At 34.4% G+C, this 23,679-nt stretch overlaps 1 protein-coding gene across 10 annotated transcripts in view; it reads left to right on the top strand.

The window, feature by feature from the left end:
* LOC138713849 (nuclear pore complex protein DDB_G0274915-like) overlaps positions 1-23,679 on the top strand; it is a 543,049-nt gene that overhangs the window by 445,796 nt on the left and 73,574 nt on the right. For 9 of the 10 annotated variants that reach the window (XM_069846388.1, XM_069846342.1, XM_069846378.1 and 6 more), the window contains exons 7-8: positions 7,365-7,451; positions 16,892-21,682. In XM_069846388.1, coding sequence (XP_069702489.1) covers positions 7,365-7,451; positions 16,892-21,682 — 4,878 coding nt within the window. The remainder of the gene's footprint in view (positions 1-7,364; positions 7,452-16,891; positions 21,683-23,679) is intronic. The other variant, XM_069846324.1, reaches the window with a different exon arrangement.

The raw sequence follows: 23,679 nt of genomic DNA, 5'->3' as shown, positions 1-23,679 counted from the left end.
AAAGATATCATTTCCATTCTCTTTCAACACTATCTTGGTTTTAAAAATACATTATATACTAATTTTTAGTTTTAAAATTATTATCTACAAACATATCTGTAACTTTTAACAGTTTTTCTCATACAACAGTTTGTAAAAGATTTACAAGGTAATATTTATTTTTACATAATCGATCTGAAACGTTATTTTATTTCATTTTTTTTTTTTTCCTCGCTGTTATTTATACTCGCTTTAACATCTCTGGTCATATCGCGAGTTATTCTTTGGTTGAAATCCGAAGGCCTGTGTACTATTGTTGAGACTGGTTCTATTGTTGTGAACTAGATGGCGACTGTATATGTATTACTGATTTGTTATGAATATGATTTCGGTGATGAATGAGGCCGGTGATTTTCAGGGATATTGTGGCCCGAATTTCCTGGCATTTGCCTTACGGTTGAGGAAAAACCCTGAAAAACCTCAACCAGGAAATTCAACTCAACCGGGAATCGAACCCGGGCCCTCTGCGTAAGAGACCAGCATGCTGACCCCTACACCACAGAGGTGGCCGTTATTTTATTGTTCTGCTATTAAGAATTAAAATAAATAACTACACGCCACATTACAACTACAGTATAATGATTCGTAAATCAGTGCACGTTTAGAGCAAAAAATAGACAATAGAATATTAATCAACTGAAGATAATGTATAATATTTTTTTGTTTGACAACTGACACCTTACAAGGTGATAAGACTATGGCAAAACCAATGGATAATTTCCTAGATTAGAAATCTAGCATGCATTAAAGAAATATGGCTTATGTTGGGAAGCGTGCTAGTTAGCATGGGCTAGTGCGACATGTCACTGATGGATAAAATGCTCATTTTTGTCACATTGTGTGCCGCATATATGAAATGTAATCATGTCACTTTTGTTTTCAGAATAAACTGTCGTTCAGTACTCAGTTCATTGAAACTTTGATAGAGCTTTTTTCATTCTGACAAAGGATGGAGTAGTTGTGATTTATGATTACTCCAAATAAATTATACAATCCACAGAGTTCCTAACATCACTGAAATCATAATACTAATATTAATACAAAGACATTTCTGTTGAAAACGACCCAGTTGTGATCAGGTATGAAAAATTTTCCAGGAAGCAACATAAGAACATCAGCATTCTTTTCTATTGTTATTGTTATTGCTGTAAACAAAATAACATCATCCTTTCTGTTATTGTTTTTTTTTTATATTATACAGGCATTTCATCTAAAGAATAAAAGTTTATTTTTAAAACTATTTTCATTAAAAACATGAGGTAATCGCCATTATTATTCTGATTTTATTTAGTTTAATTTCTGCTACACTTATGAATGTTGTTCCATTAAGAAATAAAACTTTCTACGGTACTGAAAATACACCTTTTATGATTAATATTCTTCCTCTATAGGCTAGATTAGTGAGGTTTATAAGCCCTTAAACCCAGAGATAACAGCTCGTCGATATCAGTAATAGTATAGAAGATATTTAAGGTTAGTTAATGTACTTTAGAACTACATAACAAGCAGTAAACTGATAAAGATTTTAGTGCTGTGGGTGATGAAATTAGAGATGAAGTTTGCAAATTTTATACATAAAAATTTAATAGAGCGTATAGGAAAACACTAATTTTCTTAGTTTTTTCACACATTTACAGTGATGTTAGAACTTGTAGAAACTTTGATCAACAGTTATCTTGAAGTTTATCTATCGTAAATGTTGATTCATAATTCCCTTCCTCACAGACATGTATTACAAATGCCCATGCTAGTATTCAATCACCAACATAAGCTCCATCATTAAATCCTAATAATGAAATTCAGCTCATAGGAGAGTTGAGACAATAGTGATGGTGATTATTATCTGTTTCGAAGATGGTTTGAGTAAGAAATGTGATTAAATTTGCTGTTGTAAAGCAGTACATAACTAATATTATTGTAATTTTCAACTAGTAGTAGTGAATTAACATTAACTACACATTTATTTTCAATGAAGTAATTTAAGTTCATTCCATTGCATGTTCATGTTTTTACTCTTCAATTATACAAGATAAGAAGATAAATTATTATTATTAAACTTTAGACGCAGTAAATGTGAAATAACGAATTGAGAAAAAAACAAATGGAAGAAATTAATAAATATCTTCTTATACTGGAAATTATTATATAAAGTGAACTGTAAGTAATTTCAGGGGGTTATTCTTTCAGATATTTCAAACAAAAAAGTTCAATATAATTTTGCTCGTTTTTGCTTCCTTTTCGAAATAAAAATTATTTTATATGAAACATTTCATAGAGTGCTTTAGGAAAGCTACTGAATTAATTCCCAATATGCTCAGTCGATTTAAGAGAGCAGTGTATTACGATAGTAAAAGATTGAAAGAATTTTAGTTTTGTCTTTTAAATGTGCAGAAATTTGATCCAAATAAATGTAACTTTTCGTTTTGCAAAGGAATTTTACAAAGTTACATTTGTTCAGATCAAATTTCTGCACATTTAAATGACAAAACTAAAATTCTTTCAATCATTTATTATCATGATAGTGCTCTCTTAAACTGACTTAGCATAGTGGTAATTAAATTAATGGCTTTCCCGAAACACGCTAAGAAATGTTTCATGTAAAACAATTTTTATCTCGAAAAGGAAGCAAAACCGAGTAAGATTTTATTGAACTTTTTTGTTGGAAATTTCTCAAATAATAAGATTAATGACATTAATGACATTACTTACGGTTCATCCTGGATATTACAAAAAAATAATTAAAAAGTCAGAATCAAATTGCAAAACATTTTCATTAAATTTGATACTAATATGCAAGTCACTGTATTAATTACAAATAGATTGGAAAAAAAAAATTTAATTGTAAAGCCCTTTTTCACAATTTCATCACATTCTTATCAACATCTGAGACTTCAAAACAGATGATAAACGCTTAATTGTGTATTCAAGCCTAATGATCAAGCAATACCATGTAAGAGATATAACTTATGCTTTATTATATACTACATAGTTTACTTTTAAATAAGAAATGCTATTTATATAACGCATAAAACATTTCTTACAAATTATAAATATATCAATGCTTTATAAAACTACTTAATTTAATATCAGAAAATGACATGGAATTGAGATTTTGGAAAACCTACGTCTTCATGTAACAGTATACACCAATGTATTTGCAGAGGAATTGCTGATATTTACGGTCATCATGCACTCAGCTGTGCGAGGAGCAAGGGTCGCATTCCCACGTATACATCACTCAATGATATCATTAAAAGATCTCTGACTTCTTGTGGCATCCCGTCTCTTTTGGAACCACCAGGTATTAGTCGCGCAGATGATAAACGACCCGATGGTCTCACCTTAATTCCATGGTCTAGAGGAAAATCTTTAATTTGGGACTCCACTTGCGTTGACACTCTAGCTCCATCTCACTTGCCGAATACCTCCAGACGCGCAGCATCTGCTGCTGAATTAGCCGTAAAAAATAAAGTCAATAAATATGCTCATCTATTAAACAATTATATCTTTGTCCCCTTTGCTGTGGAGACCTTCGGTCCTTGGAGTCATGACGCTAAAGTTTTGGTATCTCAAATAGGCCAAATTTTGATCTCCATCACTGGTGATCATTATTGCACTACTTATTTGCGTCAACGTTTAAGGGTATATGTACGTGAACGACCACAAATATTATCACAAAATGAAGGCTCTAATTTTCTAAAATTTTATAAGGAAATGAACTCACAATTGGACAAAAATTACAAGGTACCACAACAAGACTTATTAGAACTTAAATATCTGATAAAAGTCTAAAAAGGTTACTAATATTTTTTTAGAATTCACTTTTTACTTTAAATAAAATTTTTAAAAATTTGAAAATTTTCACAGGTATTATTTCCAGAACTCCACAACCATTAGAGATAGAATTCTGAAATTTTGTACACTGATTTTACATGCATTTATGCAAAAAATAGACTACAATAATGCCCATTTCTTTGAAAATATAAAAATTAGGTCACAAAAGAGTATGTAAATTTTAATATTTTTATATAGGACAAATAAAAAATTAATTATATTAAAATAAACAACTCTACATGTCTGAGAGTAGTCTACTTTTCAGAAATGAATGTTTATTACATGCAAGAAAAATATTAAAGATGTCAGAGAGACCATAACAATGTTATGGTTACCAAATTATGTAACTGCAGAATTTTTTTATTCTTTTTTTTTTTTTCATACTTTGATAAAACTCGATTGAAAAATATTAGTAGTAACCTTTTTATATTTTTATCAGATATTTAAGTTCTAATAAGTCTTGTTGTGGTACCTTGTAATTTTTGTCCAGTTGTGAGTTCATTTTCTTATAAAATTTTAGAAATTTAGAGCCTGCATTTTCTGATAATATTTGTGATCGTTCACGTACATATACCCTTAAGTATTGCAATTCAACACGGAGCGTTTTGGGTACTCTTCCCGAGTCCAGCCCTTTGGATGAACTCTTTCTCTTGTAAAATTTATTTAGTATTCCATACGTAAATATTTGTATAGTATATCTTTTAATTGCTAAAGTAAGAGTAGATACTTCTTGAGGTTTTAATACTGGTAACAATTTGTTATGACATATATTCATGAAACAGCAATCATGAACATAATCATAAATCATAAAAGCTGTTCAAAATTTCAAAATATTCTACTTGTAAAACATGTATCAATTACATTATATTCAACAAGTAAATGCATAATGTTTATCTAACTCTACACGGTATTGCTTGATAGTTACCATTTATGTTTAAAGCCAGACAATGTTGGACATGACTAGGGATTTTAAAGTAGCCTACCCCAAAAGATGGACGAATTCATGTAGTTCTACATTTAGTTTACATTTATATACAACAAATATTCATTTTACATCAGGGTTGTTACATTCTTAACGTTACTTGCTGATAAATTCAGCATTATCTAATGTACGAGTATTAAAGTATATTTTCAAGATTTTTGTTTCACAAAAAATAATGATTCCCCAGAAAAAAAATATATATTGATAACATTTTATTGCAATATGTCCGCAGGTTTCAATATTTTTAATAAAGCAGAAATATTAGTTTTTAATTCGCGTGCTTTTGGATGAAAAGAGATGGTGATTGGTAGAATGGTGCTAATTTTGACAAATGACAACAAATGTAACAAGATATAGCCCTACAAAATATACAAACTTTTATTTTGTTTCATCTGACACTGTCTATGAAGCCAAATGCTGTTTGAAATCAACAGTATATTGTTTCACATAAATGTAATATTTGTTTCAAGAAATTTGAGGTAAGAAATTTGATGTGTGTTATCTCCATACAACGCTTCTTCTAATGAGGTTTGTTAGTTTCTGTTTTTAATTCAATAACTGAGTATAAACTAATTAAACAATCTGTGTACAGCTAACTACAAATGGAAATTTTGTGTAATCCTGTAAACAAGACAAAACCTCCAAACAACAAGAAAAGAATGTAAAACTCTACATTCCAATTTCTAATCTGAATATTAATTCAAATGATGCACTTTATTATATAGAGTGAACCGTAAGTAATGTCATCAATTTCAGGGGGTTATTCTTTGAGATATTCCAAACAAAAAAAGTTTAATACAATTTTCCTCGTTTTTGCTTCCTTCTAGAGACAAAAATTGTTTTACCTATATGAAATATTTCATAGCGTGTTTTGGGAAAGTCATTGATTTAATTCCCAATATGCTCAGTCAATTAAAAAGAGCACTATTATGATAATAAATAATTGAAAGAATTTTAGTTTTATCGTTTAGATGTACAGAAGTTTTATCCATACAAATGCAACTTTTTATTTTGCAAAGGTATTTTAAAATGTTACATTTTTCCAAAACAAAATTCTGCATATTTGAAGAACAAAACTAAAATTCTTTCAATCATTTATTATCATAATACACTGCCCTCTTAAATTCACTGAGCATATTGGGAATTAAATCAATGGCTTTCACAAAACACGCTATGAAATGTTTCATATAAAACAATTTTTATCTGGTAAAAGAAGTAAAAACGAGTAAAATTGTATCAGACTTTTTGTTTTAAATATCTCAAGGAATAACCTCCTGAAATGAATACATTATTTACAGTTCACCCTGTATTAAGAAACCTATTAAAATTAAGAACAGTTGAGATCAGATTATCATAATCTCAACACACTTTAAGATAAATGAGGGACATTCACTGTCATTTTTATTTTCCTAATTGCGAAAATATAGTACGCTAAAAAATAGTGGATGAAATTTTTTTCTTATTTTAAGACAGAACTGAGCTTGAATTAATAAATATATGGAAAATTTTACTGAATCATTAAAATGATTTCAATTAGTGGCTTACATAATGCCACCATCAATACAATACTGGATGAGCAAAACTTTGCTATACCACCAAGTGGCAACATTGCTGAGAAGTAGTGAGATCATTACAGCAGGAGCTGTTACAACCAAAATACATGACAGCAGGTGTGCGGAGTGAACAAAGTACAGATGCAGTTACATGTTTGTGTTGGTGCATTCAGCAATAAAAAACTGTCATTTAGCGAAGTTTTGTTTATCAAATATTTAGTAAGGCAAGGCTGTTTGCAAATTATGTGAAGAATGAATTCATAGTTTTGAAGTTATTTTGCTAACAAATAAAAAAAATTATACTTGTTTTTTTTTTAAAGATGAATTATGACAGGAGCGTTGTGATCAGAAAAACAACTGAATGCCACATAGCATGGTAGGCCTGTTGCTATGGTAACAACGGTTGAGTTGCCAAACTTACAGTTCCCACGTGGCCAGTGCTTAATAGCTCTCTTGGCGACATTTATTGTGCACACAATGTTAGCATTGGTACATTTCGTCTTTGATTCTCTGTCGATTTTTGTATTGTTTTCTTACCTTCACATCAATTGTCAATGAATGTTTTAACGTCAGCCATCTTAACGACAATTGCTAGCTTCCATCAGTTGGCAGCGTGGTACCGGTAGTCCATATTGGCAACATGGCACTGTAGTTCCAAGCTCGGCCGCTTAACTGTCATGTCCCATCTTTCAAAAAAACAAGTATAGGGCCTATTTAATTTTTGTAAAAACTGAATTACAAAGTATTTCAAATTAACATGGAGGTTTTGTCTGCAGTTCTAAAAAATGAATTATGTTACTACTGTGTACTAAATCAACTCATGTTCCTGTTTACCTCAAAATCTGTAAACTCTCCCAGGAAAGAAAGAGAATCCATTGTACATAAAAATGTGTTACTTCCTTTAAAACTTGATTGTGGTGGTTAATTGGTGGTTTTCTGAACCAATTACTGCTTAGTTTTGACGAGCTGACTCTGGACAACAACTTGCTCACGACCAATGAGACACGTCATGGCGGAAGAGAGAAGCGGCAAGTGAGATACAGGTAAACGCTCTGTTCATAGCCCTGACACTAAGGACTCTTCACTCTCAACTCTCCTAGATATCCTCATAGTCGGCCTGTCGTATTCTAACCTCACTTAATCCGGAAACCAGAGGAAAACCAATTTTTTCAGAACTGTAAACATCTATGAATGTATCCCATTTGTACATCTGCAGCCCCATCCATTTCTGTCTGCACATTGAAGACAAATGCTTCCTGCTATGGACCCCACTAATGACACCACGCAATCCTTACAGTATCCTCCGCCATCTTTTTTTTTTTTTTCTGATATTAATAATGTTATTTCAAAAAGGCATATGACTCGGTTAAGAGAGAAGTTTTATATGATATTCTTATTGATTTTGGTATTCCCAAGAAACTAGTTCGATTAATTAAAATGTGTCTCAGTGAAATGTACAGCAGAGTTCGTATAGGTCAGTTTCTGTCAGATGCGTTTCCAATTCACTGTGGGCTAAAGCAAGGAGATGCACTATCACCTTTACTTTTTAACTTTGCTCTAGAATATGCCATTAGGAAAGTCCAGGATAACAGAGAGGGTTTGGAATTGAACAGGTTACATCAGCTGCTTGTCTATGCGGATGACGTGAATATTTTAGGAGAAAATACACAAACGATTAGGGAAAACACGGAAATTTTACTGGAAGCAAGTAAAGAGATAGGTTTGGAAGTAAATCCCGAAAAGACTAAGTACAATAAGAATATTGTACGAAATGGAAATATGAAAATTGGAAATTTATCCTTTGAAGAGGTAGAAAAATTCTAATACCTGGGAGCAACAGTAACAAATATAAATGATACTCGGGAGGAAATTAAACACAGAATAAATATGGGAAATGCCTGTTATTATTCGGTTGAGAAGCTTTTATCATCCAGTCTGCTGTCAAAAAATCTGAAAGTTAGAATTTATAAAACAGTTATATTACCGGTTGTTCTTTATGGTTGTGAAACTTGGACTCTCACTTTGAGAGAGGAACATAGGTTAAGAATGTTCGAGAATAAGGTGCTTAGGAAAATATTTGGGGCGAAGAGGGATGAAGTTACAGGAGAATGGAGAAAGTTACAGAACACAGAACTGCACGCATTGTATTCTTCACCCGACATAATTAGGAATATTAAATCCAGACGTTTGAGATGGGCAGGGCATGTAGCACGTATGGGCGAATCCAGAAATGCATATAGAGTGTTAGTTGGGAGGCCTGAGGAAAAAAGACCTTTAGGGAGGCCGAGGCGTAGATGGGAAGATAATATTAAAATGGATTTGAGGGAGGTGGGATATGATGATAGAGAATGGATTAATCTCGCTCAGGATAGGGACCAATGGCAGGCTTATGTGAGGGTGGCAATGAATCTCCAGGTTCCTTAAAAGCCAGTAAGTAAGTAAATAAGTATTAATAATGTTATATCAAACTGCGCGGTTACTCTAGTACCGTATCAATTGAGTTGCTGATAGTGACACATAGCATTTGACAAGATTAGGTCGAGAACATGTATTAGGATTACCTGATGTTCGCTTTACAGCTGTGGAAAATTCAGAAAAAAACTATGTAAATAGCCTGTCGGGTTCCCAACCGTTAACCCACCAGGGATCGCACATTTTTTTCGATCAGGCAGTATACATTTTGGTGAATTACACGATCTTTCTCTTTTAGTTGTTTTTGCAGTCTTCAGTACCTTTCTCCTACTTTTCTTAGAGTGTGGAACAATAAAAATAAGCAATATTATTGATCTGGGTTCGGTGTAAACTCTTGTTGAATAAGAGCATGTTTTAAATTTGATTATACTTTCTTTTCCATTATTGTGGCACGTTCTCTTTAAGGTAGGATGACCAGATGTTCCGTTTTTAACGGGATTGTCCCTTTTTTCAGCCTCTTGTTGCCTGTCAGTACAGTAACTCTTAATTTGCTTTTTACTAATTCCAATAATTAAATAAGTGAATACCGGTAAATTACTTTGACTTAAATGTGATTAGGATATACACTCTATAATAATAATCAACTTACTGAATTAAAATGATCATACCAATTAATTGTCATGATCTGTGCTTTAATTTAAAATTGTCGTTAATTTTGCGAATCTAGCTTTCAGATAAAGCTCCCTGTGAAGCAGACTTGAATAATTTCAAGAGAAAAATTGTTCCGGGGCCGGGTATGATGAATAGACTGTCGGAAAGAGAAGACTTTAAAGATGAGCAACACTTTTTATTATGTTTTTTTGAGCCTCAATTAAAATCTTATGGAGGTCAGTACACAATGATGCAAAAAATATGGTTTTTGAAGACAATTTATTACTTCAGAATGCAGAAACTGAATGTTTGTAAAATTAATAATAATTAATGATCTTTCAAATAATCAAAATTAAAAATGATGCTCTATGTGACCACCATTTGCCCACACAACCATTTGTAGAAATCTTCTCCATTGTCCAATAGCACTGGATATCTGTCTTTGATCAAACCGGTCCCAACATTCAAGAAAGCGTTGTCTTAAATGTTCAATATTACGAATTCTTGTTTTGTAGTAAACTGCTTGTAGTTGACTCCGTACAAAATTCTCCATAGGATTAAGATCTCGTTTGAAACTCCAGCGGAAACCATCAGAGCATCTGAGAAAAGCGATCTTTCACGCAATAATCTCTCAGGACGGATATCATGTCCGTATCTTGCTAATCAATCGTTGTACACTTGAAACAGACCATTCTCGCTGAACGTACTTCTTCACAATTTGACGGGCAGATAAATTATCATATCGGCAGGGGCGATTTCTCAGGGCATGCTATGCTTGCTGCACAAGCCCAATATTTTCGTAGAATGTGTATTTCTCAAAATGGGATTACGTAAAATTTATTTTGATTTTTGAAATATTGTATAGGCGTAATACCATCCCCAGGTTGTACACCGCAAGTATCGCAACGCTTGCTCGTTTCTCGGAGCTACAGGAAAGACGTAGAAACAGCGAGAATATGATGCCCGCGCAAGTGCCTTCCTCCTTAGTCCGTCCTAGGCGCACATTCTTCTGTTATGTGTTGTTTGAAGCTCTGGTCCGAGAGCTACACCAACGACTATTTAACATTACACAGAGCAGTATTGACAGCGGGAATGTGCTGTGATTTGCGAGTGCAGTGTAATTGTGTTAGCTGTTGCATGTATTATTAATTCTTAAACATTAATTTGAAGTATTGCAATGAGTTCGGAATTGTGTGTAATTGAAACCTTATTATTAAATCCATTTTCCCGAAGGACTATTCAAGAGAAGACAGACATTATAGAGAATAGGTGCGCTCGTTCAGTGCAGCTCAATACAACAATGTGCATTGGTTGGCAGAGTCGAAAAAACTAAATACACTGTTTTGTTAGCCATGTTTGTTATATTATATCGAACTTCTACATCTGATAAGCAAATATGATCCATTACTCATAATGATTTCATAATTATAAAATAAATTATTTATGTGGGTCTGATTATTTTTATTAATTATGAATTATTACATCCTCCCATCTTCCCCTATGAATAAAAGAGCAAGCCTAACTTTCGTGACTAGCATTCGCCCCTGCATATCGGTGCAAATTTTTAATGAAAATCTTGTCTTCGTTCGTTAATCGACCCATTATTCATAACATGAGAACTCAAAATGGAAGAAAACAAATGATGATAGCACAACAAACGGCTTGGCCTGCTGAACTCGTAAGACCATAATGTTTAGTTCGGCATAAACGGTCGATTTTACACTACCTTACGAAAAATAAAAAATGATGTTTAATAAAAGGTAAAAAAATTAATATTACAGTACTTCCAGGTCTACAAGGACTGTGAAATTTGCCTGTGAAATAAACTTTTAAGTGAAATCATTAGCTACTGGAATATAACCATTTAAATTTTGTGCCTTAATATATTAACGGAAAATTTAACAATAGTTAGTGCTATATTCTTAAGAATGGAATCTAGAATGATGTGAGATATTTTACAAAATGCACTACAAATTTTTGTTATATACTTCATGCACCAAAAAAATAAACCCACAATTTCCACAGGCGGGACGAATACAACCTATCCAATAATTAGATAATAGATCGAGACGGACTGCATAGAAAACCACGAGGCACGAAGTTCATTTTACAGTTCTGTTTCCATGGCACCGTCAGAGTAAACCTTTCTTGTCAAAATGTAACAATTTTTCTGCCTTGTAGGTCGAAAATAGACATTTCACGTCAAAACGAAATTGAAACGAATTATTGCAAAGATGGTGTCGGATATTGCAAGGACTGGATCTCTCTCATACATCCCATGATCCATTAAACCATATGACCGTAATTAGAGACGCATGAATTTCTAATAAGCTGTTACCTGGCCTGGCAACTGACTCTAACTGGCATTTTAATTCTGATAAACTGTGTTCTCTTCACCTACGTATTTCTTGACCAGCTACCGTGTATTTCTACTGTACAGAACAATGTTAATAGCTTTCCATAATACATGTATCATCTCTAAATCTATCTCTAAAATCTCCTCTTGGATTGCATTAAAGTTTAAATGTGCTTATGCTATAAATAAATTGAAAAAAGTAGCTGTTTAAATTTCTAATAAGTTTGTACATAAACAAAGACTCTGTTCTTCCCTTCTCTAAATATCTGTTTGCTTTTCAACTGTTTATTGTCAGTAGCAACCTCAGTAAATAAATCTTTCTTCCATTACTCAGACTTTACTGGATAAGATACTGTACAGATAAAAAAATATTTTATTTTTAATGTAAAGATATTATATTGTTTTCAATTGTTTCTACAACAGAGATTGTTTTAATATGGACTTTCTTCCTTTAGATTCCTTATATTTTCAGTACCATTATCTCGTCAAAAATTATGGTAATACTTTTTTTTTTTTTTTTTTTTGCTTACTGCAAAAAAACTCTTATGGGTGGTGCCACTTACTAAAGTTTCATATATTCATTTATAGTATTACCTATTGTTCTTGGGGTATTTATAAATAATGAAAAATGAAAACAACTTACTAGTTAAAGAAAATGTCAAGAATGCATAATGAAATTTGTATTAATATTTTACGAATTGACTTTAGAGGACTGGTCGTGTTCCAAAATTCATTCATATTAAATTAAACTCATTTCTTTACAATTATTACATAATGTACTCACTTACTAACTAAATTAATGCAAAATTGTGCATTCCAACTTCAAACACGACGAACCTTTAATGATCCCTGACACAAATAATTTCACTTTCTCATGTAAGTGTTATTCTATTCGTTGATAAGTTTATCAACGTCCAATGTTATCATCTTTAACATTAATAGTCTTTCCTCAATTGTAGGAAAATTTTGTTAGACCATGAAGCTTACAGTAAATAACTAAACAGATACAAACATATCTTCATTGGTAGTTTAATTCGTATTTTGCCTCCATTTTATTTACTATTAATTAGAGAAATAAAAACAGAATAAAGATGTCCACGTCCATGCAATCCAGTTTCTGATGTGTATTTCATATAATATTACGATTCAAATAAACCTGAGGCATTTTAATTTCCTATGGAAGAATATTAAGCATTTAGTTAATTTAGGTATAACTGAAACATTATGTTTAAAAATGTAAACTTAAAAAATTGATGTCATTTGTAACAATAAGCATTTTTTAAGAATTTACATCTTATTCTATTTTGAAAATGAAGTTCACAAGTTCCTAGAAAATATAAAATTAGATTCTCTCTGCACTAAAGCAAAACGTTCGATTGCATAAACTCGTGAATGTGCATCCAAAGTCTAGCTTGCCAAATTGATAACTGTTTAGATAGAAATAAAGTTCATAATATTAATACATTTATTACCGGTACTGATAGACTACATAGAAGATCTACCGTGCAAAATATTCAAACAGGAAAGAGATTTTATCAGTAAAGTCTGAGACTATTACATTTAAGGTATATCATAAAACTCAAATAAGTCCGAGAAATTGCTCTAACATTGTTACTGCTGTTTTTAACCAAATATTCTATTTGGTTAATAATTTGTTGTTAAATACTGGATATTTTTTACAGTACTTTCAATCATGCTGTCATAAATATTTTTAAATACAGATATACGTAACTTTCAATATTAAAAAAAACACTGAAGAAATACACAGATTTTCTTTAACCAGTGTAACCAATATATTTCTCTTGGCACTATACTAATCAGCTATTAATTTCCTATAGCACAAACTATTTCTATTTCATAATAAGCTAGATAGTGAACCCACAAAATGGTACGATAAATAGGAACAGCATTACAAATATAAAGTTAATGTAAATCCACTGTTTTATACATAACCATCGCTAATTTTATCTTATATTGCCGTGTCATGACCTTGAATATAATATAGTTACATAATTACTATATTATACATATAAACATACAAGCGGAATATCTTCTGTCCAATATATAAAGACATGAGAATGTAGCAACTATTGGCAAACCTCTTATCACAAAGAAAGAGATGAACGGATCTCTAACCCTAATATGGATGCAAAAAGCAATATATAAAATAATATTTAAACACCTCAAAATTTAAAAAGAGCTATAATCTGCACTGAATTAAATTTATATGTTGTTCCTAATCTGAAATGCCCATTTTCATTCGAATTATGGAAATAAACAATGATTTATTTCTTTGCTGTCCTGAAGTCAACAATTTCTATGCAGCCAATAAGTTAAGCAGCACTAAAGGCTGGTTCACAATAAACTGGGAATGGAAACGAGAACGAGAACGGAAATAATGTTAAAATAAATGTATTTAAATGTGAGCATTCACATTAATTAATGACATTAATTACGGTTCATCGTGTATACGAACTTTTCGTAATCAAAACAAACGAACTTTCATATAATTTCGATAAATTTATTATAAATAATAATGTCTGCTTTAATTTTATTATCATTCCCCCAAATGTTAAATTCATTACTACTTCTATATTATAAAAGTTCCATTTATTAACACATGATATGGATTATAAAGTAATTACTCAGATTACAACAGTAGCTGTCACTCTAGAACTAATTTTCATAGCAGAAAAGTTAAAGTGAAAAATGTAAACATGAATTTTTAACATTTCCCTTTTTCTTTTCAAATTAAATTATTTTAATCATATAAAATGTTCTGGTATTTAGCAGTAGGGGAGAGTCAGGTAATATCGGACATCGGGTAATATCGGACAGTGAGTTTCTTTATCTACCACACGATGATAGTACCTGATTGACATGGTTACGTTTCTGTGATGTCGCATAGAGAAACGTAACCATGTCATTCAGGTACTACCATATGGTGGTAGATGAAAGAAATGCACTGTCCGTTATTACCTGATGTCCGATACTACCCGACTCTCCCCTATATCTATTCAATTGTAAATAACAGCATAGCAATTTTAACGAAACAGATTTATTATAAATATCAATATAATTGCAGACGGAAAACAACACAAGTAACACAAAATTATTTTCTAAATGTGTCAATTTTTTTTCCCATAAAACCACTTGAATTTGATGTCTCTTGCCCAATAATTTGATTACACTCCGACTACATGCGTTTCAAAGCACTTTATCTTCTTAGAACACATTTATACTCAGAATATCATGCATAGAACAGACTAATTTTTCATTATACTGGCTTAATGTTTTATCATACCATTCTGTGGGCACTTTTAATAAAAAAAGCCTATCATAACATAAACCTAATGTAGAAACTTTTCCATCTGGTAAGGGAATACTTCCATCCTCACTTGCATAGCTATAAATAATCAAATAAACTCATTGTAACATTCCATGAGTGTAAACTAGCACAACTGTAAATACTAAACTACTATTCTATACTAATAATGGATCTGCAAAGAGCTCGTTAGCAACAGAAGACAACGAGACTTTGGTCATAAGAGGTAGGCTGCTACACTTCTATTTTGATAAAATGTTTATTAGTTACTTGGATTTCTACAAATGCTATAAAATTATCTATAATGCATGAGAATGGTTTAATATCAGATAGAGAGATTTTTCATAATAAATTATATTAAATTTAAATAAGGTTCTAATTATTTTAGTTTAATTTGGGGGGAGATTTAGTAAGCATTTGTAGACCATTATTAAAAACCAAAATCTAATTAATCCATTTTGAATCTTGCGTACACTATTTTTAACACTTGAATATAATTAATTGATTAACTAGTGGACTTACTCGTGTTAATTATGTAAGATTTGTGCAGCTTACAGCTGTTTCAGTGCTTCACGCACCATCCTCAGAGCCTACTAGATCACGGCGTCATCTCGAACTTCTCTGCCTGTTATGTGGGTGTGTTTGATTGTTGAAAAGTGTTGAAGAGTGGAGTCAGTGTGTGTGTGTACTGAAATTGATCTGTGTGTTGAGAATTTGATCGGTGTGTGTTTTAGTATGTCTGTATATTTCATATTGTTCTAGTGTGTTGAGTTTTTGGTTCTTGGGTTGTATGTGTAGGATTTCTATGTCCGTATTTATGTTATTGTATGTATGGTTCTCGAACTTCTCTGCCTGTTATCTGGGTGTGTTTGATTGTCGATCACATAACCAATGCTAATAATACATACAATAACATAAATACGGACATGGAAATCCTACACATACAACCCAAGAGCCAAAAACTCAACACACTAGAACAATACGAAATATACAAACACACTAAAACACACACCGATCAAATTCTCAACACACAGATCAATTTCAGTACACACACACACTGACTCCACTCTTCAACACCTTTCAACAATCAAACACACCCACATAACAGGCAGAGAAGTTCGAGATGACGCCGTGATCTAGTAGGCTCTGAGGATGGTAAGTGAAGCACTGAAACAGCTACAAGCCGCACAAATCTTACATAATTAACATGAGTAAGTCCACTAGTTAATCAATTAATTAAAATCTAATTCTTATAATTGTTCAAAAATTTAAAGAGATTAAATTTAACCTCTTTCTCCCCATAATAATATTACCTTACACATAAAAATTTTAAAGTTCGTGTATTAATAATGAATAGTTTCAATAAATACGTTATAATGATAGAAATTTAAATAGTAATACAAAAATAATCGAACTTAACTGCAATAAAATTTAATATTTTAATTATAGTACTGCCTGAACATCAGTTTTATTTAATATATGCTTACTAAATCTTCCTTCACTGCATAAGCTTTACCAAAACTGCTATATTTACATTCTATATTGAAATTGCATATTGTTATTCAATATATTGGTGCTTAAACATCTTATAAAACTAACATTAATAATCAACTATTAAATTATCATATGTCTGCAATTGCTTAAAGCAAATACATTTCTATGGAATAACATTACAATAAGAAATAATGGGAACTGATAGAGTTTTATTATTTTTCTCTCGTTTCCGGTTGAAACATCAGTAGGTTCCCGGGCCAGGGTGGTCCAGTGTTGCCAATAGCCCGACCGGGACAGAACACATTTTCCTCGCTAAACGTGCCGGTGCCCAGCAATGGAGCCAACTACAATAGTTATCAAACTTTCGGGTCTCCTAGCAACAACCCAGCCCCGGTTCCTCTCCCACCCCCTGCGCCGAGACCTTCTAATCCCGCACCTCCTCCGTCATCAGACAATGACTACAGGCCGATCCTGAACGCCAACATTCCAAACACTGATATCAGGCACTTTCGAAGTCCAGAGAACTATCTAACATCGGGGCAGAGACCTCCGCCTAACATACCGTTCACACAAACAAATAATAATTTCAAACCGAGACCACCGCAGACACCAAACCCTGTGGGCTCGGTCTATAACCTGAGGCAGTATCTAGCTCAGCCATCCCCTGCCCCTAGCATCGAACTGCGACCGCAGCAACCGTCGCCTATCCCACTTGGCCTAGACCTGCGACAACAGCAACAACCTCCACCTTTACCTAACCTAAATATTCAGCAACAAAACGTTAACAATATTCTCCACAATTTGAATCAGAATGGTCAATATCTGAATCCTGCGTTTTCTATAAGCGAGCTCGATCCTACTTCCTTCACAAATTTCCAACAGAATTCAGAAATTTACGCTAATCCTTCAGCCACTCCAGGATTCATAAGCCTTCCTAATCATCAACAACAGCAAAGTCAAAACCAGATCATATCCAGAGACCCAGCAACCCCTGGGATAATTTACCAAAATCCAAACGCGCCCCAAGAAGAAAATTACTCATATCTTCTTTTTGATCGCCCAAACACAGCAGCACCCCCGATCCAGTACACCCCTTCCAGTACAGTGTCCCCTCCGCCAGCACAACAAGTCCCATTTCAAAACTATGCAACAACTCTAAGAACTCTCCCAGCTGGCCAGAACTCACTGGGCTTTCCACACGACACGCTATCATTCGATGAGATACACAAACATGAACAAAGAGAGACTAGCCACCATCTTGTACCTCCGCCTCCTCCACTGCCTCAACAGACAGAAGCACCACATTTTAACTCAAAACAACACGAAATTAAACACAGTTGGCAGAAACTACTAAGAGAACAACAGCAACAACAAGATGAAGACTGGTCACCTCTCCCGCATTCCACTGAACCGGTCCCACCGGCCTATAATGAACATCGGCAACGAACTCATGCACAGTCACAAAAACATGAGGACCAAGCTGTAAGACCACAGGTGACACCACAAACACAGACTGAAGGTCCTTTCAGGCCCAACACAAATCCTTATGGGGACGATGGAGGATTTGTAGGTGTTTTGTACAAGGATAACGAGAGAGGAGTCTCAGACAGGCCAAGGTTAAACCCTGACTTGTATACCAAGTTGCCATCCACAGTTGCACCAACCTACAGTAGCCAACAACATAGGCACCAAAACAATGAATATCTGAGACCTCTTTCCACAAGTCAAAATATAAGACAACCGAACATTCCAAACGAGAATCTCACTGAAAAACCACACAGGAATGTGCAGAGACCTCAAAATCAGGCGCCTGCACACACTACGTCAAACACCCGGAATGTCTTCCCTGCTCAAAATGATGGCAGTCAAGCATTTGCACACACTACGTCAAACACCCGGAATATCTTCCCTGCTCAAAACGATGGCAGGCAAGCGTTTGCACACACTACGTCAAACACCCGGAATGTCTTCCCTGCTCAAAATGATGGAAGTCAAGCGTTTGCACACACTACGTCAAACACTAGAAATGTTTCCCCTGCTCAAAATGATGGCAGTCAAACTTTTGCAGTGCAAAATCATGATGTGGTCCTTCATAGTGACACAACTTCCACCCCATATCAAGAATATGAGAGTGTGAAGTTGCCAGTGCAGAGTAGTGGACAAAGTTACAAACCCGGTAAACCGCAGACAAATGACTACCAGGAAGAGGTATATGACGACAGGAGACCACAAAATTATGATGATAAATCGTATTATGATGACGAGGTTTTGGAAGAGGAACGTCAGCGATTTGAAAGGCCAGAGACGGTGAGAAGGCCAGAAACGAATTCAGGGTCTCAGAACTACAATCGAGGTAATACACAAGTTGAAACGAGGTATAAAGATGAGAGACAGCCATATTATAAAGCAAGCCAAAACGAAAAACCACCTCAAAGCTATAACAGGGAGCCTCAAAGACAATCATCTTCTGAGGAAGCTTATGAAGGAAATCATGACAGTCAAAAGTTACCACACAGAGAACAATCAACATCCCAAAAAGAGTCTTCGTCAAATGAGAAGAGGCCAACAAATCAAGATAAAGACGCACATGTTGAAACAGTAACAGAAGACAGATTTCCATCTCCACCGCCGGAATTTTTTGAAGATCTCAATAAATACAAAAATTTTGAAAATCCTTTTGCAAATCTGGATTTTGATTTTGATGAGTATTTAGACAAATTAAGAGGGAAGCAAAGTTCATCTAGTCAAGAAAACCCTTCTACTGTTAGAGGGAATAATAATGAACATTCAGAAGTGAATTACTATCAGACTGAAAATGACAGTATTAAATCAACTACACAACAAAATCCAGTTACAACAGATGAGGTAACGACAACAAGGAGACCAAGGATAAGGCAACGACCAAGAACTACTCAGTCTACTAGGCTCAAACCAAGGAAGAGACCAACTCAGACGCATACAACTGAATACATTAAAGAATATTATCCTCCTCAGAACTCAGAAAATGCTTACAATCAGGATGCATCTGAAGGAAAAGAAACTCACAGGGAAGAGCTTGAAGATCAGAGGAAAAACAATCAAGGAAAACCAGACAGTACAAACGTTGAAATTGCACAGGATGTTTTTGAGAAAGACCAATCAACCAGCACAACACGAACACCATATTCTGGAGTAGCTACTGCAGTTCATCCTGCCAATCCAAATCCACTAACAGTGCCATTTTACTCTGGAGAAGATGGTAATTTCTATGCTAATCCTGTCCATATACATTCTCAAAGGCCGGTAGAAAATCAAGCAGAAGGCCTGAAGGTCCATGACACTGCCACTTTGTCACCAGAAGATGCGTATTATAAATACTCTCTAGAAGAAGAAAACGCAGCTCTTTATACATCAGAAAGAAACCCTCTCATAGTTAGTACAACCCAGCCTCATGCTCAAAGAGTCAACAATCAAGAGTCATACGAGTCAATAGCTGCCCCAGGAATCAATAACAACGCTCATTCACTACACCCGATCTTAGAAGTTGTTACAGTTCCCGCCCAAACTTCGAAACCTCCACGAAGAGGTCCTCTAAGAAGACCAGAAGAAAATGTAGAAAGATTTCCGCAGAATTTTGACCATGATTACACCACAAAATCTGCTGTTGATGTCAAAGTTCCAAAGAATTCTTATTATGAAGACAGTCTGTATCATCAACAAGAAGTAACGACACAATCTCATACCAGAGAGAAAGTAAATGCACCGACTGCTACTCCATTACCATCTTCAATACGGGAACAACCACACCCCTTCACAGCAACTACAGCAAGTAGTAACATTTATAAGTACCACGATTCTTTTAACCCTTCAACCGAACTAACACCCCCCAAACCACTTGTAGAGCCAGTGGTGTTCTCAACCAAACCAAAGAAAATAGGTCAGTTACATAATCAAGGATTGGTTGAAGAAAATGATACTATCAAGCCACTTAGGAATGAGAGAATACCAGAAAATCATAGGCCAATAACCACAACTACCTACACTCCAACAATTCCCTCAACAACAACGATGACATCAACAACAACCGAGTATCTTACCACAAGTAGTACAATACAATACGACAGTTGGGACAGTCTTAACAACTGGCAGAGCACAACTCCATATCAAAAGGGAAATATAGATGTTGAGCTTACAACTCCAACACAACCCAATTATAAAATATCAGATAAACCCACAGGGCAAAGGTTTAACTCAGATGTAGAACTCACCACATCAGCGTTGCCAGATTATACTACTGTAAAACTACCCACTACACATGTCAATCATAAAACAACTACACCTATTATATATGCCGCAATACAGACGAGTACCCGACCGTCAAATGAGCTTTTAGATTCAATTTATGATATAGCGAAAACAATGTTCCATCCACAATCTGATGTCGCGATTCCACCACATCAGGCAGGAGAAAACGTATATTTTGAACCTAGTTCTGAACATGCAAATCAAAATCCGGTCACAGAGTTTGTCCTTGTCCATCATGCAAACGGCACTACCACTACAATCCCAACCACCACTCGATTAAAACCAAGGCGTCGAAGGCCAATAAACAAAACACCCAGACCCTTTTCAAACCCTAATGCCGAATATACGACATCTAATATTGATCTGAGTGACCATACCACACCTGAAACCTATACGATACGCCGTAGGCCATCCAAAGATCATCCCAGTTCGCACACAAGACATAGAGTTCGCCGACCACAAACAACTCCTCTGCCAAGTACTTCCGTCACCCCCTCTCTACCTTCTAATGACGTAGACGTCACATTCAGTACTACGGTGAAATCTCCTTCATACACACGGAGCAAACCACCGGTGACGTCACGACGTCAGAGACGTCCGACCAAGACAAGGATCAACCTGACTTCAACCGAGGCACAAGCAGACAATGACAAGAGCGAATCGTTCGATAGACCACTACAAGATAATGCCAACAGACTGAACAGGAAACCACTGCCTGAAAAGGATAGCATCGCACCCACTTCACCACACAGGTACAGTAGATGTAAGCTGCAACAACTGTGAGATAGTCTCCACTTTGTCTACAGAATTTCTGGGTATAGAAATGGAAATGCTGTCTGTTTTATCAGGTTTTCTAAGTCGTTTAAAATATTATCAGTGTGTCCAGGGGTGGGCAAAATACTGACATCCCAGTATTTTAAATACAAATACAAAATACTTTTATCTTAATTGCTTTATTTTATGACACTTCATCAATTGTAGTGGTTATCTAGTATCTGAGTGAGATTAAGATGATAATCGATTATAGCGAAGAAGGTGAAGGGTTGCATGTAATCCGGTAGACAGTCTGAACATTATAGGATTATCTTTTCAGGATCACACATATCAAGCTGTCTTGCTTATAGCAAGAAGCCCTTGCCCTTCAAGGGATTTTTTGGGCTAATATTATTATTATAAATTTATTTTAAAGTTTCTCAATCATATGATTTATCATTTTTGCAAATTATTATTTGCTAATACATCTTACAGAAGAAAATTTATGATCCATGTTGAATCTTTCGTACACTACTTTTAACACTTGAATATAAATAATTGATTAAATGGCGATCTTACTCGTGTTGTGTAAAGCTACGGTTTGGCTACAGCGATCTTCGCCGACGATCATCACTGGCGATCTTCGCCGACGATCATCACTGGCGATCTTCGCTGGGATTCTGTCCCGTTGATTTGAATGTGCATGGTTTCTTTACAGCGATGAACGTCAACGAACGTCGCTGGGCTCGACGAACATCGTCGGCATTTGCCTTGGAGGCAAAAACCTGGCGAACATCGCCGAGAAACCAATTGTAAAATTACAGTAGGTTATGAATTAAATCATTTAATAACATGTGATTTATACATCATATATACCATAATGGCGGTAAAACAGAAATCTTTCTGCAACTTCTCCACTAATGAAGATGAGATATTAATTGATTAAACACAAATCCCCGTTCGACATGAGCCAATAACAAATCTATATTTTGCAAACTGTTAATACAATTGAGTAAAGTGATTCATAATTGAAGGATACACACACGATGCGGCAGATTTAGCTACTGAAGCAAAAGTTAGAGTGTGAAATAGTAAGTGAAGTGGAATTCCGAGCAAAGGAGAGAAGTGCAACAACCTCCTCACATTATTTCTTTTATTTGTAACATTATTTCCTAAATAAATGCTCCTAAATGAAAAAATAACATTGTAAAAAGTAAAAATAAAGTGTTTATATAATTAGTTTTTACCTTAAAGTTATGCTTATCTTTCAGTTGGGCTTATTGTTTGTGAATAAATTTTGTGGATAATCTTACAATATCATTTTCAATTGAACTTAAGACAAAATGAAATTGTTCGGAAGAAAGTCTGAAATATTCCTTAAAATTGGTGGGTTAATTTTCAAAATGTCTTTATCAGTGAATTAATAAACCCCTCTGTATATCTATTTCTAAACACGACATTAACTGCCGGTACTTTAAAGATCCGTACTTGTTTTTCAAGGCAAAACTTATATTAGAACGTTATCATATTGTCATCCACATATATTATCAGCTGATCAGACATGGTCAACTATATAAAACAATTTACTATCGATCTACGGAGTTCGCCTGTAAAGAAACCACTCTCTGACGATGACCGCTGGCGATTTCAATCGTCAGCGATGTTCGTTCGACGAAGATCGTCGTAGCCAAACCGTAGCTTAAGCATGTGCAGCTTACACCTGTTTCGGTGCTTCTTCACACTATCCTCAGACCCTACTAGATCTCGGCGTCATCTTGAACTTCACTGCCGAACATAACTAATACTAACCACACATACAATAACATAAATACAGACATGGAAATCCTACACATACAACCCAAAAACCAAAAACTCAACACACTAGAACAATATGAAATATACAGACACACTAAAAAACACCCTAATCAAATTCTCAACACACAGATCAATTTCAGAACACACACACTATTTGACACCACATCTCTACACTTTTCAA

Source organism: Periplaneta americana, chromosome 2 (assembly GCF_040183065.1).
Source record: "Periplaneta americana isolate PAMFEO1 chromosome 2, P.americana_PAMFEO1_priV1, whole genome shotgun sequence".
In the NCBI taxonomy this organism is placed as follows: domain Eukaryota; kingdom Metazoa; phylum Arthropoda; class Insecta; order Blattodea; family Blattidae; genus Periplaneta; species Periplaneta americana.
Note: the sequence above shows the minus strand (reverse complement) of the source record. Positions and strands in the feature narration are given on the sequence as shown.